At 50.8% G+C, this 26,073-nt stretch overlaps 1 protein-coding gene across 4 annotated transcripts in view; it reads left to right on the forward strand.

The window, feature by feature from the left end:
* KCNIP1 (potassium voltage-gated channel interacting protein 1) overlaps positions 1-26,073 on the forward strand; it is a 344,764-nt gene that overhangs the window by 118,988 nt on the left and 199,703 nt on the right. For 2 of the 4 annotated variants that reach the window (XM_047730958.1, XM_047730960.1), the window contains exon 1: positions 8,184-8,770. The exons of 1 other annotated variant lie outside the window; for it this stretch is intronic. In XM_047730958.1, coding sequence (XP_047586914.1) covers positions 8,710-8,770 — 61 coding nt within the window. In that variant the 5' untranslated portion in view covers positions 8,184-8,709. Of the gene's footprint in view, positions 1-8,183; positions 8,771-26,073 lie in introns of those variants that run through there. One more of the 4 variants, XM_047730961.1, reaches the window with a different exon arrangement.

Here is a 26,073-nt window from a genome sequence, read left to right on the forward strand (position 1 = left end):
GGCCTGAATATTCTTCTGGGGGCTTATGAAGCATTGAGACGTGGGGTGGGCTGGACCCCGACATGCAGCCTATCACCTCTCCAGGCAGGCAGCCCCCAAGATGTGACAGGTCCTGAGCATCCTGGGCTCACTCTGCCATCCAGCTCACAGTGGGCCCCCAGCCTAAAACCCACGTTTGTCTGCTCTTTGGGGCATGGTGGGCCACGCCCCTCTTGAGCGCAGGGGAAGATTCCCCTCCTTCCCTAACTCCACGAGGAGAAATAAGTCAGGACCCCCTCCTAGCAAAGACACACAGGCTAGTGGAGTGTGCACTGTTTGTGCTGTGCAGACAATGGGCAGGCCTGGGAGAGGGACTCGGGGTCATGTCCATTTGCCCAGACTCTGCCTGGGAAAGGGGCAGGGTTGCCCTGGCACCAAGATTCCATCAATGTCTAGGGCTTCAGTGCTGAAGAATGCTTTGCCTGAGGTGAGGCAAGGACAAATCCTATCTCTGAGTTCACATTCTTCTAGGCCTCTTTTCAGATCAGAGCCTTTGGAAGTCACCATCCAAGAAAGTGGCCCCATTGTTTCCATGTCATATTGCCCCACGCAGTGAGTGCCACAGGTCTCCAACGTGGGACAGGGTATGGGGTCACCGGAAACAAAGGAGAAAGTATCCATTGCTGCCTTGTAGCTTTATGTGGCCTCATTTCTGCAGCTCTGTCCCAGAGTCAGCCCTCAGCATGAAGGCGACCATGACTTTTCTTCTTGTTTCCTTCCTTCCTCCCTCCCTGCTCTGGGCTCCCCTCCCCCACCCCCCTCTTCAGGCTCGAATTGCAGCAGCAGCCGCCTAGCTGGGAAGCTGGGAGCCGACTCTGATAGCTTCAGCAGGCCGTGGAGGGCCAGAGGTGCTCATTGCTGGCATTATTACTAATCATCACACAGCATGGTTGCTGCTCCTTCCCTCCACCCCTGCTCACTTCCCCTGGGGTCTTCGGTTCAGAGAAGCCACAGAAGGAAAACAGACCCTGTGTGCATTCTGCATTCCCATAGGCAGATGGGATGGCTGCAGGCCCCGGCAGCAAGGGTATGGATAGGAGCAGCGACTGCCAGCCAGAGGGCCAGGACCCAGCAGACCTCCCCTCGGCCTCTGTCTCCTGGCTTTAAGAAGCTACACCATACCTGCGAGTCGCCCGTGAATTGCTACCTCCCAGAGAAAGAGTGTTGGAAGAAATAAGTCACAATAGCCCCAGGAGGGCTTGGAGTCAAAGGGAATGTGGGATCTGAAGTCAGACTATCTAAGTTCAAAGCCATCTCCACCACTTCCTTGCTGTGTGACTTCGGGCAGGTCACTTAACCTCTCTGTGCTCTGGTAGCATCATATATAAAACGGGGGATAATGACGATACCTACCTTACTGAAATGATTAATGGGACCAGAAACAAACTGGCACATAGTAAAAACCCCATAGACAGTGGCTGGCATTGTTAAGGTAATTATTATATAGTCTAAGGAGAATAAAGAGGGGAGTGAACATGACAAATGCCTGCGTAGTTCCCCAAGCACCTTTGATCCATATTCTGCACACACTTTAGAAATTCTGTCCTCATTACCCCAGCCATTTCAGTGTCACACCACCACCACAGTTGTCCAGGGCTACCCCCATCTCAGCCTTATTCTTCCCCTCTCAACTCCAATACCTGCAACTCCATCCCTTTCTACCCAGCTCCACTCTTGATTTCTCCACCCCACTTCCACGCTGACCTTTGTCCTCCGAGGCTGACCTAGGCCCTTGAGCTTGTTGAATCCAAACATTTGCTTCTTCTGGGACTTTGGGTGGAGCTGGCCAGGCTGGCCAGAGTCAGGGGTTGGTTTTCTCAGTAGCAGAGCTAGTGAAGTCATTCCCCCTCTTCCTTGGTGAGATCTGGGATGTTATCGTCTGCCCATTGCCCACCTTAGACTGTGAGTTCCCCAAGCAAGTGAGCGCAAACTTCTGAACCCCAGTGACCTTCTCAGGGTGTGATGGAACCAGAGGCACTCATTAACTTGTGACTGAATGAATGAGTGAGTGAGTGAGTGAAGTTTAATGAGGATGTTAACGATGACTGGCACCTGTCAGTGAGCATTGCCAGGCATTACACTTGGAGCACTGGAAGGCTTCTTCTCATTTAATCCTTACAACAGCCCCAAGAAATAGACACAGCTATTTACACCCATTTTACAGATGTTGAAACTGAGGTTCAAAGAAGTTAAAGTGGCACAGCTAAGAGCTGACCGTACCAAATCCCTAATTATAAGCTTTCCCCTGTAGTGCAGAGTTTTTTTTAACTCTGTCCATGGGTGGGCTTCATGCGGGAGTCATGGCTGCCATAAAATTTTATGCAAGGTATGAGTGTGTGTGCACTCATGCATGGCAGTTTTGGGGGAGAAGGTTCACAGGTTCCATTGGATACTTACATGTCTATTTGAACACATTTGAATCCACCTCCCTCTCCACCCTTCCTCCTTCTACCCAGCCTTCCATCCACCCCCAGAGCCATCTGATCAGTTTCACAAAGTACTTACCTTGCACCTGGCCTAGGGTTGGCACCCATGACTTCTCTAGTCTCCAGGACACGTTATGAATGTTGCTTCAGATAATGCAAGCCAAGATGCTTTGGAATGTCCTCCCCCCTCGCTGGGGCAGGTTTTCTGGGTAACTTGGAAGGGCTTTGCTGCAAGTGTCTGGGCTGCGTGGTTGGCTGCACTCTGTCTGAACTCATTTCAGCCCCTGATGGAGACTGTTCCAGCACTAGAGCATGAAGGGGGTGCCCTTGGGGAGCTGAGCCATCAGGACATCAAAGGCAGAGGCTGTGACCTGGCTTCCCTGGCATCAGCCCTGCTCCCTGAAGGGTCACGATCAGTCTTGACAGATGAGGCCATGTTTCATGCATATGGATGTGGCCCCAGAGAGGCACTGCCCAAGCCCAAGCCCTATTCCAAGATCTTTTCTTCCTCCTGGGAAGGTGGGGAAGAACGTGCTTTCAAAGAAGACTGGAAGGGGAAGCAGAAAAATGGAGTTAGCGTTTTCGGAGCTGAAACAACATTCTAGGCAGGAGACCCTATGCCAGGCACTTTGTAATCGTGATCACTTTCAGCCCCACCCAGCAACTGATGCAGGTGAAATTATTCCACTTCCAGATTGCAGAAACTGAGGCCCTCATGGGTCAAATAACGTGCGTGAGGTCACAAAACAAACCCAGCATTTGCAGCCTGATCTCTCTGACTTGAAAGCCGTATCTAACCCCCTGCCTTCTGAGGATCTATACGCATTTGTGACATTAGCTTGTAGTTTGCAAAAGGTTTATCCTACCTGGCTTCTCTGAGCAGCCCCCACAGCACCTCATTCCAAACTCATCTTCTCCCTCTTTCCTCCAAGCCCGATCACAGTTTGTAATGGTAAGAGGATCTGATTGCCTTCAGTCCTAGCCTACCAGATCCATGAGGACAGGGACGCCTGCCTCTTTGTTCATTATTGGTCCCTCTGTTTAGAATGGTGTCTGGCAAGTAGATGGTGCTTAATAAATATTTGTTGAATGAATGAATAACGAAAAAAGCCCCAGAGCAAAAATATAATAAAAGACATTTGCAGAGTGCTTTGCCAAGAAATTAAGTACTTTCCCGTTGCTTTATCTGACCCGATCTTCACACCAACCCTTGAAAGGACCCTGTTCATGTTTCAGAGAGAAGCAGCCTGGGCCTAGATGTACATTTAGTAAGAGAAGCGTGACTCAATCTCAAGGCTAAAGGATGGTGCCCTTGCCCCTGCCCTAATGATCTCAGTGTGGGGATTTGCAGAACCCTTCAGATGTCCTGGGTCAGGCTACGCCAATGCTGGTGGGGGCAGGGAGAGGGGTGCCTGCTTTGCTTTCTAAAAACTCAGGATCTATTTGAGGCGGCCAGACTTATGCATGCAGAACATTTGGGAAATGTACAAGACAGCAGCCAGCATAGTGCTGAATTGCACATAATCAGGTGCCAACCACATTCCCTTCCTTAACTAATCTGAGTCTTTTAATACCAGATGGGGACCCTGAGAATAGATTTCCTATGAAACAGATGAAGAGCCAAGATGGAAGCCAAGGGGAAGGGCTGTGGCTGACTCATTTCTACACCCATCTAACCCAGCACGGTACCTGGCCACAACAACAGTGAGAGCGTCAGTCCAGGGTCCATGACTGGCCACGCTGTGTGCCAGGCACCTACTCAGGGCCTGATGTCACCTCCAGTCTTCACAGCAGCACGACAGGGTAGGTACTACTGTGGGCCACGGAAAGTGAAAGTAGGGTTCAGAGAAAGTACACGTCAGGCTCCGAGTCACACAGCGAAAGAGCAGCAAAAGCAGCATGGGCACCCAGGCCTAGCAGCACCCCCAGGTCCAGGCTCCTCCTCTGACACTGCTGCCCCCGTGTGCGGTGGGCACTCGGGGACCTGCCCCCGCCCGCAAGGATGGAAAGAAACATGACTGAGCGAGTGCGTGAGAGAAGAGGGAAGGGGACACACGCGGCTTGTGTGTTACACAGACAAGCACGGGCATGCTGGATCGGGACCCCCTGTGGGCTCTGACTATTTTACTCCTTCCTCCCCCAACAGCCTTCCAGGCGTGCCTTAAGGAGTTCTCCATGCGTGCTTATGTCAGAGCAATGGGAGGGCCTTCCCTGCAGAGCTTCCTGAGGGCACGGACGGCCCCGTGGGTGTGTATTACTCAGCCCCGGCTGCTCTTACACAATGCCACAGACTGGGTGGCTTAAACAACAGAAATGTATTTTTTCACAGTTCTGGAGCCTGGAAGTCCAAGATCCAGGTGCCAGCAGGGTGGGTGTCTGGTGAGAGCTCTCCCCTTGGCTTACAGATGGCTGCCTTCTGCTCCCTGTGTGCTCACAAGACCTTTCCTTAGGCATGGGTTCAGGGCTTGGGGGAACTCTCTGTCGTCTGCTCTGAGCCACTATGGGTACTTCATCCCATGGGATCAAGACCCCAGCCTTATGAACTCGTTAAGCCTTAATTCCTTTTTCAGAGGTCCTGTCTCCAAACGCAGCCTCTCTAGGGGGCAGGGCTTCAACGTATGAATTTTGAGGAGACACAAACTTTCAGTCCGTAAGAGGGTAGATGAGGCAAGGATCAGAGCTGGACGTGGGGCAGGAGCTAGCTTACCTTCAGGAGTAGAAGGAGCCACTGCCAGGGAAGCCCCGCTTGGACAGAGCTGGCAAGATGGCCTTAGTGAGTACATGCTGGGGACAGCAGGACAAGCTGCCCCCATGGTTCTCTGCTCTCTGTGGCAAGTCTCCCAGAGGCGGGAGGGGGTCTGCTGTCTTCTCTCCTTTGACATGCATCCCCTCTGAGATGCTCTCTTTGTGAGCCTCTCACAGGCAATGTCTGCTGCATCATAGAGTGTGTGTGTGTGTGTGTGTGTGTGTGTGTGTGTGTGTGTCCATTTACCTATAGATAATGCCTAGTACCCAGGGCATCTTCAGGAATAAGTGAGTGGTCGTGCATGTAAATATCTGGTCCTTGGCTGACATATGAATGAATAAAGATTGGTTGAGTAAGTGAATCTTTACCTAGAAGAGTGCCTCTTCCTTTGAAGAGCTAAGAGGATCTGGTCATCACCAGCTTTTACTTAATAATTGGGTTCCTGAGCAAAGAAAATTAGCCCATTCATTCATTCACCGAGATTTACTGCACCCCTGCCAGAAAGAAGGGGTTAAGTAGACAACATAGAGCCAAATCAGTAGTGGTTCCTGCTCTTAGGGAACCCTCTGTGCGGAGGGAGAGACAGACAGGAAAGGGACAATGGGATCCAAGGAGATGACTTTTCTGAAGGGCAAAAGCTCCAAGTGCTGCAGGAACCCCTGAGGCAGGCACCAGTTCAGGGCTAGGAAGGGATTGCTGGAGAACACGGCACTTGAATCAGATATTCAGAGGACGGGCAGCAGGTCAGCAGATGGAGAAAGAGGCGACGGATGTTCGAGGCAGAGGGGACAACACATGCAAAGGCCCTGAAGCACAGCCATAGAGGGCACTAGGGAGGGTCTGTGTGGCCAGGACCCCACGGGAGCACTGGAGAGCACAGAGATGGGTCGATGAAGCCAGTCCCCAAAAACCCCTCATAGCTGAACTCAGAGTTTGGACTGCATCTTGGTGACCTCACTTTCTTCCCACTGCTCAGAAGCAGCCGGTCATAAACTCCTCCAGGGTACTTTGCTCTCTCTGACCTGTAAAGTGGAACAATTGCGCTACTCTGCTTCTTCATGTGGTCATGGGGAAGAAGCAGAAATGCCAGAATGGCCTCCTAGCCTTCTGTAGACACTCAAGCGTTGGTCCTGGTCTCCCGGTAGCATGGGGAGGAGCAGATGCCCCAGAGACCAGTGATCCCAGAGAGCCGCACCATCTTCTCCCCAGCAAAGATCCCTTCTCTGTTCCTTGAGTTCTGGCCACTGTGATGGGTCCTCTCCTGACCCCTAGCTTCCACCCCACCCCCACCCTTCTTCTCCCATAAGGAGAACAGGAGGGAGGCCACAGACCAGCCTCTACCAGTCCTGCTCCATCAGCCAGGCTTCTAGGCCTCATGGACACAGACAGAGAAGTCCTGGCAGTTATGAGAACTGAAGCTTTGGATCTGGTGGGGCCCAGAGGAGATCTCCCCAGCCCAGGGGTCCCCAGTGTCCTCACCTGGCAACAGGAGGTTGTGAAACAGCCCTGGATTAATCCCACATTCTGGCTAAGTCACTTCAGGCAAATTCCTTACCTTCAGTAAGCCTCAGTTTCTCTTTCCAGTAATGATTAGACATGACCTGTCTAACTCTTGGGGGTGGGGGGGGGATGTGGGCTAAAGAGCAATGCAAATGAAAGGGACAGATGTTATTAAGCACAACTTCCCCATTGCACAAAATAGGACACATGTTTGGGTTTGAGAGCGCGTTCAATGCTGAATAGGTGAAGAAAACTACTCTGGGTCCCTGGCCAAGTCTCAGGCCAGCTTTGTTCCTGAAAGGGCAGCTAATGGACTAGAAAGAAGAGAAACAGCTCCTGAGGTCACTTGTATCCTTGGGGTATGCCTATGTGCCTGTATGGTTTGGCGCCTGCATGAATGTTGGTAACCATAATGCCATTTTGCACTGTGCGTGTGTCTTCATGCCTCTGTGTTCATGCACCTTGTGTGGGGGCCCGTGGATGCCCCTGTGAACGTATTATGGGCTGAGTGTGTCTGTGTGTATAATAGCAATGTCTGTGTGGACTTGTGGAACTGTGCCCGTATTTTCTGTGTGACTACGTGTATGTGTGTGTTTCTGGGGCTCTGTGTTGGGGGTCCTGGGATCTGCAGGCATAGTGCATAATGGGAACTCAGGCAGCTCCTACCTGGAAGAAGGGTAGCTCCTCTCAGGCTTTCAGGGAGCAGACCTGGCATTTCAGCACCACAGGCAGCTGAGGGGAACCCATGAGGGTGAACCATAACTTTGCCCTTTTGCATGAGATACTGAAATAGGGGTTGTGGTTCTGTGTGAGCTGCAGTGAAGACTCAGAGCAGGGAGACTGTTTCTTAAATTCAGCCATTACCCCCTCAGCACTAACGCACAGCCTGCCCCATAGCTGATGGCTAAGAAATTACTGGGGGGCTAGGAGAAGGTAGAAGGATGAAGGAGGGAGAAAGCCAAGGGAGAAACAACAAAGAGAAAACAAGGGTCCAAAGGGGCTCCTTTACCCTCCCCAATTCTCAGTCATGAGAAGGTGGCCCTGGCGTTGGAGGGGCAGGAGGGACCCTTCCTCTCATGACAACCCAGTTAGATGTATGTTTTTCATCTCTCCCTGGGTGGACTAGAGTTTTCTTTTCCCCATCCCATGAATTCAGGAGGTGATTAAGATTTCCCTTGAAGTCAATGAAATAGCGCACCACACACAGGGACACACACACACACACACAGAGCAATCTGCTGCTGCCCCCTGAACCCCACCCATCAGCCAGGTGCCTACCCAGGTCTGTGCGCCCAGGGGCGCAGCCCTGGAGCGCGCACAGCCGGGCAGGTGCAGGCGCGCAGGGCTGTGGGCAACGGTGCCGCTACAGGCGCCCCTCGGGGGCCCGGCCCCCCGCCCCGCCCCGCCGGGGTTGCCCGCCCGCCACCTGGCGCGCCTCGGATTCTCCCCGAGCGCGGGCAGGCAGGCGGGCAGGCGGGCAGGCGGGCGCGCGGCTCCGCTCCGCTCCGCGCCGTCCCTGGCTCTGTTCATTCATGATTGGTACCCGGCCCCCGAGAGCCACCCGAGCGCCGGGAGGGGAGCGGAGCGTGCGGCAGCAGGGGCGGGCTGAGCGCGGCTCCCGCACCGCACGCGCTGCTGGCTCGGGAGCCTCGGCCCGTGTCCGGCACCGAGCGGGCTGCGGGGCAGCGTCCTCGGCCCCTGGCGCGCAAAGCGGCCCGGCCCGGTTCCGAAGGCTCGGCGGGAGCGGCTGGCCCTGTGAGTCAGTGCATGTGCGGGCTGAAGAAGGAAAGAAAAGGCTCCCAGCGCCCCAGCCCCACGCTCACTGAATACCAAGCTGCAGGCGAGCTGCCGGGTGTTTTGTTGTTTTTTGTGGGGTTTTTTTTTTGTTTTTGTTTTTTTCCTCCTCCAATTCGGAGTAGAGGAGCCACACTGATTTCTTTCTAGGGGAGGGGAGGGGCAGGGTGAGGGGTCCCAAGTCGCACACAAGTCTTCACTGCCATGGGGGCCGTCATGGGCACCTTCTCGTCTCTGCAAACCAAACAAAGGCGACCTTCTAAAGGTAAGCCACCTCCTTCTTCCTTTTGTTCCCCTGGCTGGGTTTGGGGGTGCTCTGTGCTGAGCTGGGGTGTGCCACCCGCCTCCCTCAGCCTGGACTCTCCCCTCCACGAGGAGCAAGGGCAGGTTCTTATATCCAAAGGAGTAAGAAACCAGGCAGGAGGCTCGGTTTGAATATCATGAACATGCCGCTGAGAGCCAGGGTGGGCGCTGGCCCCAGGGGTGGGGGAGACCCCCTCTGGGGCTCCAGGTGCCAGGACTCTCCTCCTGGAAATCTCTAGGAGCAGAAGGAAAAGTCGGATTCACAGGTGGGGGTGACTGGATTGTCTGAGTGGAAATGTTGGGAAGCTCTTTCCGTTCCCATGACGGCTGGCGATTGTGCAACTGTGGGCACCCGGCGAGAGTGCTCACACATTCACACACTCCTCCGGGTGGCAGTGCTGGTGCAGACCTAGGAGTCCATCATCAGGGAGAGGCTGCTCTGTCTGTCCACCCCAATAAACCTCTGCAAGCCAAAAGGAATCAGCTGTTACCAGGAGGTACAACTCCCAGGGCTCGTGACCCAGTGCACGTCCTGGTGGCTGGGGGCGTCATTAGGAGCGAGGGCATCACACAAGGGTGCTGCCATGCTCTGGGGACTGCTGGGGGGCTGAGGGGACTGTCAAGGTGTGATGGAGCAGTGAGCTTCTGTCAAAGATTAGAAAGTGTGATACCCCCTGTTCCATAGCTGCCTTTCCCCAGCTCAGACCTGCCCAGTCTCACCAGTGGGACAGTTGTCCAATGAGTCCCTGTGAAGTTGGGCCAAACATATGTTGCGCCATAAGGGACTATGTAAGAAAGTTGGTTGTTGGAATGGAAGGACAGGATGCAGTTAGGAAGAAAGAAAAGGATGGGTTTTGTTTTCGTTCGTTTAATGCTCAAATCTTCTGGTGAGTGGTCGAAGGATTTTAAGTAACCTGACACTTAAACCTTCAAGTTCTGCCATTGGAGCTGAGGTTCTGGTTATAGCTAGGGGCTGTAGTTCCCCAACCTTCATGCTGGGTAGTGATTAGAACCGTATTAAGGCAAGGGTGGACCCCCAAGGTGCTCGGTGAATCTGCTCTTAGGACTTGCTTGGTCTCTCCTGACTCATTAGGCAAATTTACATCTCAGAGATCCCCATGAGTAACCTGTCCTCAAAGGGTCCAGGCATCTGGCCCAGCTCCCAGAGACATCAGGCTGGCTGAGCAATGCGGGATGAGATCTCCGGGTGCAGATCTTAGGTGATAAAGCTGGACTGGTGTTTACATCCTAGAACACGGGTCTAGGGCTGCACGAGTCATGCATCCTTCTGTGCAGGGAAAGCTCCGCGTGCCCTTTTACCAGTCTTGGGCAGGCAGAGTCTGCAAGCCTAGACCCAGATTCTTGACATTCAGAGCCCTGCTTCTCAGACCCTCAGATGCTCCTTGTGGGGTCCACCCTTGTGTGGGAGCAGAATTCAGCACCAGACCTGCATCATTTATCTGACCACTGTGAGGTCCCAGAGGCCAGGGGACTATGAAACAAGAAACTCGGGGACTTGCTTTAAAACATTTTCAATGCCTGTGGCTCTTCTGGGAGGCCGCTAGGTTTCACAGAAAGATCTTGAGCTCTGGAGTCTGGTGGGGTCTGGGCATACAACCCAGCTTCATCACTCCCTCCCTCTGAGATCTCAGGCCAAACTTCATCTCTCTCAGCCTGTTTTCTCATCCATAAAGTGGTTGAGAATACTACCTCCAGGCAGGATACTGGATGTGGGGGGAGTAGAGGGAGGGAGGACTCTGTTTCATATACAGTGCGGGCTGAGCCACCAGAGACCCAAGGGAGATTGTTGTAAGAGCATGGAAATACGAAGGATGGATATGGAGCTTCTAGCACAGGATCGTGCAAAGATTAAGAGCCTAGACGTTCCCTTCTCCTACAAAAAATTCCAGGTCACTCCGGTGAATTCCCACAGTATTCCCAGAAGCCAGAGCTCTTTGCTGTCTCCGAGGACCCTAAGAAAGAGAAGAGGGGGTGACAGCATTCAGTGAGCCCTCCCTTACTGTGTGCCTGATACAGTACAGCATGCTTTTGGGGCACTTTCTTATTTAACTCTCTCAACAATGCTTGTTTGAAGCTCACAGCAGAACAAGGCTACTGGGCAGGTGGCCATGACAAGCTGTCCCATCCCTGAGTGGCCAGTCCCTCTTGCACAGAGTTCCGCCATGTTGGCTGAATTGCCCAGGGCACCAGCCGTGTACATTTCTCCCAGCATTTGCCCCAATCAGTCTTCTCTCACCATCTTCCTCTGTGGAATGCTGATCAGCAGAAGACCTTTCCTGCAGAGGGAGGTGACTTAGAAATGGGTTGGGGAGGCCAGTGGTCAGGGGTCACTTCCTCGCCAGGTCCCTGAGCCTTCTTTCCCTCCGGTCCCATCCTGTTCTCAAATTTGAAGCTTTTCCTTGCTGATGCTCTTACTGGAACTGCTGCTATGATCTCTGAGACGTCAGGCTCAGATCTAGTTAGAAGCAGTCAGAAGAGGGTGGTGGAGATTTTCAATTCAGGAAGTGATCTCCCTGCTGGGTTCAAATCCAGGTTCCACCACTGTTGAGCTTGGTCTTACTCAACGGTAAAGCAGGGACAGTTGTAGTTACTTCCTTAAAAACCGCTGCTGGGCTGTGTGGATGTCAAGGATAATGCAAGTCAAAGGATCAGCACCAGCTCTGCTGTGTACGAAGTGGTCAGCACATTTTAGCTACTGTTCAATTTATGGCTCTACTGTTTGTGGCTTCCAAACGTCTAGAGTAAGACCATCGTGGAAGTAGGCAGTGCCTCTGGGAGTCCTAATGGCTTATCTCTGGAGCCCCCTTCCGGTGCCGTCCAGGTAACTAGGACCCCAAAACCCTAGATGCGCAGATGCTGGCCCTGTCCCTGCAGCCCCCACTGGCCTCCGCTCTATGGCTGGAAAATTTCCTGCTGAAAAATGCCCTGCATGTTTCCAAACTATAATTTGGTGGCACATAGACGTTTTTTTTTAAAGTAGAACCAAAAACTCCACGTGATTAGTGCCGAGAGAAAGAGAGATGAGCCTAGCCCAAGCTGGGCGTCCAGGGAGAGCTTCCTGAAGGCAGCTGAAATCTAAATTAGTTTAAGAGCCGTGTCACTGGATAAAAGCATTCAAATTCATTTTCTTTCTCTGTTTGGGATCTTTGTTTGTCTTTCATGAGGAAGGAGAAAAGCCCTACTTTGGGGGATTCAGCCTCTGCCTCCCAGTCCCCAGTAGAATTTCTGGCTCCCAGAGTTTTGTATGTTCTTTTCATATCTGCTCTGGTCTTTAAAGAATAAGTCTGAAGGGTTGGGGTGGGGGGTGGCCAGAGAAGGATGATGTGGGTGCAGCTGCTGGGCCTGGGAGGAGGGGCCGGCAAGAGACTTTAGGGAGAACATCCCTGAATGATAAGACCATTGCAGGAGAGATTTTTGCCTATAAGGAAACGGGTGGGCAGTCCTCTGTGACCAAGAGAAAGCATTCAGAACCTTCAGGAAGGTCTGAGCTGGGGATCTACAGAGTACTCATTGAATAGACGAGCAGACTAAATCCCACAGGTACTCAATGATTTTTCTAAGACCGTATGGCAAGTTAGAGACAAATGTGGGACTGGGTCCCTGATTCCTAGATCAGTGAGCACCTTGGAGAATTTATGGAACCAGAGAGCTCCTGAGGAAGCTATGTTTGTAGTGTGTTAATCGGGCAGTGTGTTCAACCCAGAAGATCTGGGAGACCAAGGAGAGGCAAAAAACTGGCAGAGAGAAGCAGTACCCTTGCTGTCACACAGCCCTTTGTCTCAAAGGACCTTCGGCAAATCATTTCACCTTGGAAATGCCGGTTTCCTGATGTCTAAGAGAGGCATGCTAACTTACAGAGGTTTTGTGCTGGGCGGTGTCATCCACTTCTACATCTTTGTCCATCCCTTTCACTCTGTGTTACCCCTTTCTCCACCCCCTAGTCCGATTACAATCCCACCCATATCCCAAGACCTCACTCAGCTATTCCCACAGTCAGTCAAGAAGGCTTCCCCAGACACCAGGAAGCAGTGATTTCTTCCATCTAAATTCCCCAGTTTTTTGAGGTGTGCGTTCTCACGACTCTCAAGTTATACATTGAATTGGGCACTGGATGGCGGTGTTAACCCCTTCCTCACCCACCCCCTCACCCCTCCAGGGTGTCAGCTTCTTGTGGGGAGCTGATCTGGATCATTCCTCATAGTCCCCAGCTTGGTTTCTTGCACATAGTAGGTACTCAAAGACATCTTTTCTGGAGGAAATTACAAATAATGGAATGGCTGGCCGCTCTCTGCTGTTTTCTAGAATTGCAGACCCTGCAGGAAAAGTTAGCTTCCCGCTGGAATTTCAGTTACCAGCCCACTGCCTGGAAGGAATTCTCTTATTTGGTCTGCTGGCTTTGAATTGGCTTTGTCCACGGAATGTACTGAATCTGTTTACCATTTAGCAGGGAGATGCTGAGAACAGTGTTCCTAGTCCCCAGCTCCTGATAGTCGCAGAAGGATGAGGAGCCCACACCCAGTGCCAGGCACAGTTCTTGGGCCCCCAGTTCCAGAAGAAAGTCAGTGGGGATCAAGGTGAACAGAAAGAGGGAGGTGGGAAGATTGAAAGGTAGAAGTGAGGGACTACGGTCCAAAATGAGAAGGCTTTCAGCCCGCTACCTGGCAAGGGACCCAGTCTTGGACCTCACTGGATACCTAGAAGGGCTTTGCTCTCTAAATGTTTCACAAATGTGCAAAGGAACAGTGAGTGTGTGTACCAACAAGCTAGTGGAAGAATGGTTGATTGAATGAATGGGGGAGTAAATAAATGAATGAATGAAAAGAAGCAAATGAAGTATCGAATGAATGCAGGAAGGAATGATTGAAGATAGGAAGTCATGAAGGAATGAATGGACCCATCATTAATGAATGAGCGATGAAGTACTAGGAGGGCTATAATGAAAGACTGTTTTTGCATGAAGAGTATTGATTGTCATCCTATCCCAGTGCTGGATCTAAGCTGTCCGCCATGAAACTCGGAAGGAGTCAAGGGTACAGGAAGCTCTGGTACAGATAATTAATCGTAAACTTAGAGCAAGCACTTCTTAGAAAGCTAAAAATTATGAATTCAGTCAAGAAGAGTCCTGGTAGTTTTTGGATATCAGTAGGTGTGTAGTGTTCTGGGGGAAGGAGAGAAGATGGGGAAGTATCTCTACTTTCACTCTTTTGTTGATTCATAAAAAAAAGAAAGAAAGAAAGAAAGAAAGAAAGAAAGAAAGAAAGAAAGAAAGAAAAGAAAACTAAAGCAATGACTGATCCAGAATGGCCTCCTTTGTATTTCAGGTTCACGTTTACCTTATCAGGGTGAGATCAGAAACCTGTACATTTGTCTACCCATGTATCTGTTCACTAAGCAATCTCTTAAGTACCCTTAATCATCCCTTCCCTGATGTTACCTCTGCCCAGGGTTCACTCTGGCTTCGATCACCCTCCACCGCCACCTCCCCATTCTCCTGGCGAACTCCTACACATCCTTCAAGACCTCATTCAGTGTCCTTCTCTCCCAGGCTCCTGCAGGCAGAGCACATCTCTCCGTCCCCTGCTACCTCTGCAGCCGTTGCGGCTTCCCCTTGCTATAATCGTGAACATTATGTGATTATGGATTTATACATTTATCTCTCCGACTAGCTCTAAGGGAATGAGTCTTATGCCAGGGTTTCTGTCAGGCCTGATATTGGGTCCAGAGCTGATGGATGTTGGCTGGGTGGAGGTAAGGATGGATGGATCAGGGTGTGTGTTCCTGATGGCTCCAACCAGGGCAGGAATGCGGCGGCACAGATCAGAAATCCAGGTCTGCTTATGGGGAGAAGTGCTGCAAAGTTCTGCATAATGGCCCTGGAGGTGATGTTCCCATTCATCAGGCAGAGAATGAGCAGTGTTTAGGAGAGAGAGAGAGAAAAGGGGAGAGAGAGAGACTGACTCACTGGGAGTCTTGGGACCTTCAAACAAAGTTGACGTATCTTTAAATGCGTCCCCTCCCTCCAGGGAGTATTTTAAATGGGTCACCTTCAGGGAGTTGCCGTCATCGACTGGGATATCATTGGCTTCCTATATCCTAGCCTTGGGAGCAGAACTTAGGATTAATTCTTGTGATTTCAGGCCAGGCAGGAATCCTCATTGGGGCAGCAGGGGAGATGGGAACCACACTCCACTCAAATCAGGGGACTACGGACAGGATTGCAAAAATGGTTAGGACCACTGCATGAAAGTAAGATCTTGGTTTAAACTCTGGCACTATGTATGACTCCTTAGCTGAACCTCCCTGGGCCTCCGTTTCCTCCTCTGTAAAATGGGGCCAATGACTGTGTCTCCCTTACAAGGTTATGTGTATAGGGTCAAGGAGGGAGTGAGCACAGGTGTGATGATTTAAGCCACTTGGTATAGTACAGGCTTTGTTGCTACCTTCATCCCATCTCAGAGCAGGTCCCTTCCTCCTCTGTTGCTTCATCGGCACCGTGACTGGGCAGTCCTAGGCGAGCTCTGTCCCTCCGAACTGCAACCTCCGTCCGATTCCATCCCTCTGGGACCCAGAGCCAGCACAGCACTGGCCACTGGAGTCCTGGTTTCAATGGTAACTCCAACAGGAAGGTGGAAACTTTAGATGATGAAAGAGATTCCTAATGGTGAGCTAGGAAAATGGGGATCATCTGTCAGGGTGAATTATAATTGATGTTGACTGCTGCTCCCTGCCAGGCACCTTCCTCGGCCCTTTTCCTACATTATTTTCATAACCTCTTCCCAGCCCTGGAGGACAGACTCTATTACAGTTCCCATTTTGCAAATGAGGAACTGAGGTTCTAAGAAAGGAAGCTCCTTGCCCAGAGCACACAGTTCGTGGATAGCAGTGCCCATTTCTGGCTGACCCCAGGGCCTGAGCTCTTAGGCACCACACCCATCCCCCTCCCCTCCTGGCCTCGCCACAAGGCAGAACAGCCCAAATGGGGAAAGTGGACGTTGGGGAGAAGGCATTCCGGGATAGACCTCATTAGCCATACAGAACAACCGAGCCATCTGCAGACCCTGAGCAAAATGCTTTTAGCCTCATCTCAAACCACCCCTGGATCTGTTTCCATTTAATCTGACACTGCAAAAGCCTAAATATGAAATGATTGGGGGCAGAAGGCCAATTAGCAAATTCATTAATAGGATTAAACATCGCTCCCCCGCTCTAATCATTTATGTGAACTAAATTCTTTTCCCTTTGTTGCAGCCGTCATTGCCTGTCAGTGAAGGATCGAGCACTTAAATCTCCAAGTATGTTAGGATTCCAGACCTTCCTAATCAGGAAGCAGAATCAGTCAGTGTCTGCACGTGGTGGGGAGAGGCAGGGAGGGGTCCGTCAGTGGGTGCACGGTCATCCTGGCAAAGGAAGCCAACACGAGGCCTCACTGGTGCATCCACTTTCTGTTCCCTCACTGGCTCCTTTCTGCCCTTGGCCGTGGGTTGGCCTATATCTTTAGGACACATTGGCAGGTGACGTGGTGGTTTGGGGCATATACTCCTAGACCTGGCTTCCAACCTTGGCTCTGCAGCTTGTCAGCTCTGTGACCTCTGTGAACCTTCATTTTTACATCTAGAAAACTGGGATGGTGAGAGTCATTTCCTCCAAGGCTGTTAGGACAATGAGGCAGTCTCGCTGCCATGTGAGAGCTTGTTAGAAATGCAGTCTCTGGTCCCTACTGGAACAGAACCTACATTTTACTACAGTCTCCAGGTGGCTTCTGTGCCCGCTGATCTGGGGCCCAGATTATAGTACGTATGTAAGTGCTTATGTGTATGTTTCTAAGTTTACATGTCAAGCTGGAAGGGACCTTTGAAGCCTCCTGGTTCAAGTCTCATTTGAGATAACAAAAAGGAGCCCCAAGGAGGTGAGTGGCTCATCCCCTAGTCACGAAGCCGGAGCGTCAGATCTGGGATCTGAACCCCAGGCCTCCCTGGTCCCGCCTGTCGTCACAGGAATCACTCTGAAGTCTGATCTCCCCAGAAGAACATTTCTTCAATGGAGCTTTTCTTTCTTAAATAAAACAGAAGTGCAGGGCTCTATATGCCCATTAAGTTTTAATTTACTAATTTGAAATGTTATTCCAGCCAAGTGAGATCCTGAATCTTGATTCTGCCAGCCCTCCCTTCAGCTGTACCTCCAGGTTCTGTGACACGTGAAGATATGACAAGGATGCGTTCTGAGTCTTCGGCGGGTTGTAACTCAGACATGGGCCGGGACAGAGGGCAGGCAGAGCTGTGCGGACTAAAGTCCTCTCTCCGAGAGGGATTTCCTTGATAGTGCTCTGAATCGTAGAGCAGGCTGGCAGCCCAGATTCTGTACAAAGCCTCGGTGTGGGATTTGAAGCCAGAAGGTGTGATGGAGTTAGAAGGAGTCTAAGAAACAGAGGAAGAGCCTGAATCGTGGAAGTTAAATGCCTTTTCCGTGGGACATAGTAGGACCTCCCTGTTGGAAAACCAACAAGCAATCCTGCTAGCTGTCAGAGGAAGCTTCCTGCACTAAACGTTAAGCAGCACTCATCCAGGATCAGTAGACTTGTTTGGGATAGACACTGGAGAGATAGGGAAGCATTGCTTGAGGAAGGATTCAAATTTTTTCAGGGCCTGTATGTCCCAGACCCTTCTTCATACCCAATCTCTTTGAACTTGTACAGTAGCGCTGCGATGGGTCTAGTGTCAGTCTCCCTTTGCAAACTGGGGAACTAAGGTTCAGGGAGGTCCCATGTCTAGTGATGGAAGAGCAAGGGTTTGGAGCTTGTCTGATACCAAGGCACCCCACCGCATGCCTCTTCCTCCGGCCTGAGGCCACACCCGGGACAAGCAGGCCTCAGATGCCCAAGAAGAGACTGAACAACAGCGGCTGGCTTCTGAGCCCTCGGGAACCAAATGTGACAGCCACCAGCCTCCCATTGGTCCTGTCACCTCCTCACTCATGTAGACCCTGGGCCCCAAGGGAGAGGAGGGCTCTGCTGGCAGCCGAGGGAGGGTTCTGGAGACCCCACAGCACCGGGCTTCCATGTGGGGCTGAGGCTGCACCTTCTCTCCATCCCTGGCACTCACCCATGTGCCACTCTCCCAGATGGCCTAACTGCCCACTCAGCAGGGGTCTCTTCCAGAGGCTTCCCTTCTCACCTAGTGAGGGCAGCAGGGGACTCACTTCCTTCCCTTTCTCCTTTGTAGACTGCCAGCCCTGGGCTGGATTAGGACTCTAAGCCCTCAAGGTCCTTCAGCTGAAGGTGATTGTGATGCCCCCTCCCCCCGCCTTACCAACTACCACTCAGAAGGCTCACAAAGGAAACAGTCAAATAAATCTAAAGAAGTCAAATGAAATTTGAATTTTTTTTCCATGATGACTACTTTGTTGATTTAAAAAGAAGTAGATAATAAACTTTCAAAACACTTTTTTTTTCCCACAATTTTTGATGCTTCCACTTTGCTGGTACTTTAAGCATCTCTTGAATGGGCCTGTTGGGTATTTTTGCATCTGAGTGGGAACCAGAGAGGAAAAAGAAAAAAAAAAAAATCCGTATTGAGGACTTACTGTCTATGTGCCAGGCACTCTGCAAGGTGTTGACAAATATAACAATAGTAATATAAATACTATTTTAAAAGCTCTAGTAGTAAGGAGAAAAAGAATAGTAAAAACAGGGGCACCTGGGTGGCTCAGTGGGTTAAGCCTCTGCCTTGGGCTCAGGTCATGATCTCAGAGTCCTGGGATCAAGCCCTGCATCGGGCTCTGCTCAGCAGGGAGCCTGCTTCCCTGCCTCTCTGCCTACTTGTGATCTCTGTCTGTCAAATAAATACATAAAATCTTTAAAAAAATAGTAAGAACAAATGACATTTATGTAGCATTTTTTGCCAAGTACTATGCTAAGTGCTTTCAATATAACCCTTACAACAACCCATGGTTATCTCCATATAACACATGAAATCTCATGCTACGAGAAGTAGCATTCAGTCCCTGATTTTATAGATAAGGAAAATATAGTTCAGGAGAAAGTGACTTGGCTAAGCCCCTCCAGACAACTGATGGAAGAGCCAGGATTCCCACCAACTCTGACCCACTCCAGAGGCAGATATGGTGCCCCTACCCCCCGGGGGCATTATGAGGAGGGTGGTAGGGACTAAAGACTGAGTATCAAATCCTGTCCTTTTTTAGGACACCCTGCACTCCCCACTGCCTATTCCCCTACTCCATCTGCCCTCACCTTGTGCGACTATGCCACCATCCCTGGGTCTTCCTAACCTTCCAGACAAACCACTCTGGGCATTGGTCCACACCGTATAGCCTGTACTGGGGCTAAGTCAGTTTTCCATCCCCCTGCCCCCCATCCCGCCCCCTAAGAAAGAAGCTGCCGGAATAAGAAGAATGGTGTAGGATCCTGTCTTTGCCCTCAAGGAGCATCACTCTGATGACAATAATATTAAAAGCAAATCTATAGAGCTCCAACTTTAGCAGCTTGGTTTTATTGAGGCCTTATAGCATCTCAAGGAAGTCAGCATTATTGCTGGACTCTGTACAGATAAGGTAACTGAAGAACAGAGGACATGAAGAGATGTCCGAAGTCTCACCTCCCGGGAGGAGGCAAGCCAGCATTTGAACCCGGATGGTTTGACTCCAGCGCCTCTGCCCACTTAATCACCAGGTTAGACTGTATCTGAGCACCGACTTACACCCAGTTGCACACTGTGTTACGACGTGGGGGTTCGGAGGAGGAAAGGGCATCTCTATCTGAGGGTAGAGCTGCAGAATCAGGAAGGAGGCCTGGAAGAAGTAGCATTTGAGGCTGATTAAAGAGGAAGGGCTGGGCCAGTGCAGGAATGTAGGTTAGTAAAGCTCTAGGCAGAAGGAACAGGACGAGCAACGTCATTGAGGGAGACGACAAGAAATGAGAAAGAATAAGAAGGACGGTGACGCTTTGCACTTTTGTGACTTGGAGGAAATCAGTAGAAAGGTCATCAGGAGAAATGAGAGGGAATAGACTGGAGGTAGAGACCCAGAGTCAGATGTCCACATTCAGGAAGGTGGAGGGGAAAGGTCCTGAAAGGGAGGAAGGAAGAGGAAAGGACAAAATAAGTGGGGGTCAAGACTGTCTCCAATCCCCCTCCCCCTGTCTTGCCAGAGTCTCCTAGGGATCACTTTAGCCCACAGCTGTTCCCCCCCAGCCCCCCTCCCAGTTCACTCACTGTTTGTCCTGCGTGAATTAGCAATTGATTGCCTTGAATTGCTCTATAATCGCTCCCTGTAAACATGCCTTGGCTGTTCGGTAAGAGCACACTTGAACCTCTCCTTCTGCCCTTCTGAGCTTCTCTAACGAGTCCAACACCATTCTGGGCACATCATGGGGCATTTGGTGGCTTGAATTAACATTTCACTGAGATGCATGGGAACTTGGGATTCCCTAATTGGGAATAATGTAGCAAAGAAGCCTGGGCACAACGTTGAGTCTCCTCTCAGAATATCTGCAGGATCCAAACCATCAAAGACAGTTGTTTCGTGCAAAAGCATAGAGCGTTGGAGGTAATCTCGTAACAGCTTAGAGTTGATAGAAAAGGTATGGCACGTCGAATGAAGAATGGAAGGCCAGTCCTGGCTCACCCTTTATAAGCTGCGTGGTTGAAGCAAATTGTTTGACCCCTCTCTGTATGTCGGTTTCAGCATCTATGAAAGAACAGCGGTCATCATGTCCACGCATTGGGTTGTCATGGGGATTAAATGAGATCACGGGAAAACAAGTGTTTATAAACTGTAAGGCAATGCGTAAACCGTGGGTCTTAATATGTAGAGGATGATAATAATCACAGGTGTGGTGATGCTTTTGATGGTGGTGGTGTTGACGCTCCTGACAGTGATGGTAGTGTTGTGGTAGCAATAGTGATGGTGATAGCAGGTGGTGAATAGTGTTACTGGTGGTGGTGATGGCTATACTAGGGATAAAACTGGTGATGGCAGAGACATTGGTGACAGTGAGAACAGTGGTATTAGAGTAGTAATGGTGGAGCTGATAGGTCATGGTGTTGGTGAAGCATGATGATATTAACAGCAATTGTGATGTTTATAGTAGGGTTAACACTGATGGGGTGCTTGGGGTGATGATGGGGGCACGATGGTGGCGCTATGGTGAAAAGGTGGTATTAGTGGTGATGGTAAGACTAGAGTTGATGTTGGCAATGATGATGGTGGTGAAATAGTGGTGTTAGTGGTAGTGTTGGTGGCGGGATGAGGGTGCTAGGAATGGTGGTGGTGGCACCAGTGGATTTGAAGCTATCTTTCCCTTTCTGCAATCTATCTTCTTTGACTAGTCTACACAGAAGTATTTCTAACCGTGAGAATATTAATTCCCCCGGATACATTTGTCAGCAGTAGGAAAGAACAAGACACAGCAGTTCATGCCTCTAGATTTATCCATGGTTGGCACTTTCAGAGTCATTTTCATACAGGCTGCCTTTATGAGACTGGCATTCCCAGGACAAAGCATAGTGTCATGTCTGCCACATAGTCAGTCTTCAATACATATTTGTGGAATGAAAGAGTAAACTTGCAGGAGAACATAGGCTATACTCTTGAGTGAACTCATCAGATTTAAATGTCCTGCCTCCAAAGGTACGTAGGGTGGTCAGATAGCTCCCTATCTCATCAGAATGCACCTGCACCCACACCGTGACCAGTGTGGACAGTGCAGCTGCCCTTCTATTCCAAGAGGCTGGGAAGACTTCCTGGGAACCCGTGGATGTCACCCGGGCCTGACTACCTTCTTCTCTGACTTTGCACTGACTCTGAGCACAAGGAAGAGCAGAAAAAATGGCATCTCCCACTAGCTGCTTCTGGAGTGTTCATGTCTCTCTCTCCTCAGCTCTGTTTCTGGTACATCAAGAATATGAGGCATGTCTTGCCCCTGGAGACAATCTTCTTGGCAGCAAGTGCCTCCCCCGAACCTGGGAGGGATTACAGAAGTGGTTTCGAATCGATTGCCTTCACAGCCCACCTTCTACCCTGGACAAGTCAGAGGCGCCTGGAGGGCCTGCCTCATTGTAAAAAAGGAATAATCACATGTCAACATTGTACGGTTCTTGTGGCTTTCAAGTATGTGGTGTGTAGTAAGGGCTCAATAAATTGTAGTAATTTTTTAATATCAGTAGCAGGTATTATTTCTCTCGTTGGTGGAGAGATTAACATTAAAGTAGTGAATAATGATAGATCAGAAACTTCATACTCTCTTCGATGGAACATGTGTGGTTTGGACGCATTTGAATACCCTGGTCTTGGAAATCTAATCCTACAGGGTCTCTTAATACATCACGCATTGTTGGGCAGTGGGATGTGGTAACCTGTAAACAATTGCATTCAGGTGCTGTTGTGTTGAACAAGAAATAAGACTTGGAGACCAAACAGTCTTAAATTTAAATCTCAGACTTGCTTCTCACGGGCTGTGTGACCCTAGATAAGTTATTACGTGAGCCTTGGTTTCTTTGTATGTCCGGTGAGGTTAATAATCCTGAGGACATCTGTTTCTTGAGAAGAATATGGAAAATAAAGTGTAAATGGAGTGAGGGTGAGAATTTGTTTCCCAGGCGGCTCAGGACCGGAGGTAATGGAAAGACCAAAGTGCTTTGGGGATTAGAGTTGCCTGTAGTCTTTATCTGCCTCTGGAGTGGATTTATTATTCCTCCAAACCCTGGAACAAAGTCAAGAAGGGGATGCAGGAAGGGAGGAAGAAGGGTCATAAGAGTGTGGAAGAAAATGTAAACATGGAGAGTGAGGGTAGCAGGCCGCCTGCCCGTAGCAAGCTGTCGATAGAGGATTCCCAGTGTTGTCTTTATTATTCTCATGATTGTTCTTGCTGTCAGAACATGTGGAAAGGAATCAGGGTAGGAAGGAGAACTGAAGCAAAGACATGGGGTAAGTGAGAACATGGAGGGGTGGACAGATCCTGAGCTGAATTTGGTCAAGGTGACCAAGCACCAGGTAGTCTGCAAAGAGTGGAAAATGAGACAAGCTGCCCCCTAGCTGTCTCCCATGACTTCTAATGCCACCCAGTGACTCCAGGTGTCAAACAGGAAGAGTTCTTCAACGATGTGTTTTTTGTTTTTTGTTTTTTGTGTTTTTTTGATGGAGGGGAGATGTTGTGGGAGGGGCGGGGTGGGGAGAGGGAACCCAAAGCAGACTCCTTGCTGAGCACGGAGCCCAGTGTGGGGCTCGATCTCACAACTCTGAGATCATGACCTCAGCCAGAACCAAGACTCGGCCGCTCAGCCAATTGAGCCACCCAGATGCCCCAAACAGGAAGAGCTCCTTAAAGGGTGTTTGGTGTGTGTGCATTTGTGCAGAGAGAGAAGGCGTGCTGCTGTGTATGGAGTATCAGACACCATGCTGGGCACGTCCCCTAAATCATCTTGGAATTGTCACACCATCTTATGAGGTTGCTCCTGTTTTCATACGCATTTTAGAGGTGGTGAAACGAAAGCCCAGAGAGGAGAAGTGACTCACCCAAGGTCACCTCGCTGATAAGTTGGGAACAACATTGAACCCAGTCCTGTGTGTCCCTTAGTTTCTGTAGCACCGTCACTCAGAGACTCTACACCCTCTACCTGGTAGTGGGTTCCCCATTTGATATTTGGGGAAGTTGAGGCTCACAAAACCTGTTTCTGACAATTGCCCAGCCAACTTGGAGCAACGCAGGACTGGACCCTGTTTTCCTGACTGCCAGGCCCACGATCTCACCCCAGTGGCTCACGCATCATCAGCCTTGACAACACAAGGATCCCCCATTCCTTTTCCTTCTATTCCTTCCTTTCTTGGCCTTCCTCCGGAACAGTGGAGGAACGATGAACCAACTCAAGAGGCAGGAGGAGGCTGTAGGAAACTCAAACCCCAAACCAATTTGGTCTTTCCATGACTTCCATGTGAGTTTCCTGGGAGACGCATCCTCTGCCCCCACTCCACCTTGCCTTAATATGTCGGTGGGCAGCAGCCAGACAGAAAGACTAGCATACATCGCTCCTCTCAACCCAGTTCAGAGGCGCTCCCTGTAACGGTGAGATACACAGACTTAGAAGCCAGGCAGCCCTGGTCTGGAGTTTGGCCCTGCCTGTCTTAGGTTTTGTGAGCTTGGATAAGTCACCGACTTTCTCTGAGCCTCAGGACCTTCCTCTGTAAAAAAAGGGATTATAGCTCTCTTCTAGGGCCTCCTTTCTCCTGTGAGGCTGAATTAGAAGTGTGTATTAAACACTCACTCCACAGCAGGCACTCACTGGAGGGTTGACAAGAGTTTCGGTTGTTAGGGATGGACTCCGCCAGTCTCAGGCTACATAGCCTTGATGTGTATAAGCTCCTTTGCAGCCGCATCTTAGTCCCCAGCACAAGTGTGACAGTTCCCAGCATGAGCGCTCCCTCCTTGTCCATCAACCGTGGCAGACGCTGATCACCCACAGTAGTTCTTTTTCCTTCGGTGCTATAATGGAACCTCAGCATCCTTCTTAACACAGCAGTCCAGGCAGCCACTGGCAATTGATTACAGTTGGCATGGGAGACAGAGGAAATGTATTTGCATCCCCATTCTGATGAAGGTCATATTTGCTTCTCCCTCTCTACAGTCCAGGCTGTCTGGCTCCAGTCTGCTTTTGTGAGTGTGTGTGTGAGTGTGTGTGTGTGTGTGTGTGTGTTTGAACTGCTCTTCCAGGCTAAAGGAACGTTCCAGTCATTTGTTGTTGGGTTATCTGTAGGCATCTCTGTGCCTTGCGCACTCTGCCTTCCATGTGATGTCTGTGGCTTAAGATCTGCAAGGAAGATATCTGGGAGTGGGGGAATTAAGTTAGAACTCGGGAAAGCAACTTCCAGGAGCAGAATTCACCATCAGCCGCCTTTAGGTGTGACTCAAGAAAAGGTGACTGACTAGGAATTTGAAGTCTCGAAAGGTTTAACACGTCATTGGATGATGACTGTGGTCTCAGGGAAGCGGGTCAGGAATAGCACATTTATTCATTAGAGTAACACCAGCTGTTGTAACAAATAGACCCCAATATTTCCCTGGATTACCACATAGCATTTTACTGATCATGCATAGAACTGTTCCGTGTGGGTGTTCCTGATGGGTAAGGAACGCTCTTCTGTGTGGTCATGCAGCGACCCACCTGCTTCCAATTCGTCACTCCACCAGTCCTCGGGCGTCCTTTACCTGTAGGTGAAGGTGAGTGCGATGGCACATTGCTTCTTCCTCCCTGTGACTGGCAGCAACAGCCATCACTATGCTCAGATCTCACTGGGGGGAGCTTGATGCGTAACCCCACGCAGGTGGAAGGGTGGGCTGGGGGTGCAGAAAATGCCACTTCTGGCCAGCCCTGCGACAACGCCACACACTTGGGGAAGCACAAGGCAGAAGTACCGTAAAGGCCACAGCCAGGCCTGCCCCAGACAAAATGGGCCCCACGGGAGCGGGGTGGGTCGGGCCTGGGAAAGGAGTCTGAGTCCAGGGCTGTATGGCCGTCTTGCATGTGGAGGAGGACAGCTCAGGGGCCAGAGGTCAGCTGGCAGGGTTTACGCTGAACCTGTCCAGGGAAGTCCTACTCTGACCAGGGACCTGCCCTGTGATTGTCGCGTCGACTTGTCTCCCTCCCAGGGAGAGGAGGCAGCGGTCAGAGCCGGAGGCATCCAGTGGTCAGGCAGCGTCCTGGACCCTTAAGCATTCCCGGGGACACATTAGCACAAGGCGCCTTCAGGGAAAGACTGTGACGCTTGTGTCCCCTTCGGTAGCCCTTGTTTTGCACAGCAGCCCCATTTCTCCGTGTGGTTTATATTTTGGTCTCATGATCTGGGTTAATGAGAGTGTTCTCCTGACAGATGGGTCCCTTCTGGGTGTGCCAGCAAAATCAGGTTTCCGCACCTCCAAGGCTGGGGGCCAGAGGCTGGGGAAGGCGCCAAGGTAAATGCCACCTTGTGAGGTCTCTGGGAAGCAGCCAGCAGCCTCCCCTGGGCATCATCGCTCCTGCCTCGTCACGAGGCTTCTCTGGCTGGCCCGGGAGCGTGCGGGAGCCGCGTTCACAGCCCTGGAGGTACAGGTCTGTCTCCAGCGGCATGTGGGGCATTCCAGCAGCTTCTCCCTGATCTGTGGAAGGAAGGAAGCAGGAAGGAGAGGAGGTGAGAAAAAACAATCCTGTGCTCAGCCTTCGCTCCAAAGCATACCTTGTGAGCCTTGTCTGTACCAGATTT

Source organism: Lutra lutra, chromosome 5 (assembly GCF_902655055.1).
Source record: "Lutra lutra chromosome 5, mLutLut1.2, whole genome shotgun sequence".
Classification (NCBI taxonomy): Eukaryota; Metazoa; Chordata; class Mammalia; order Carnivora; family Mustelidae; genus Lutra; species Lutra lutra.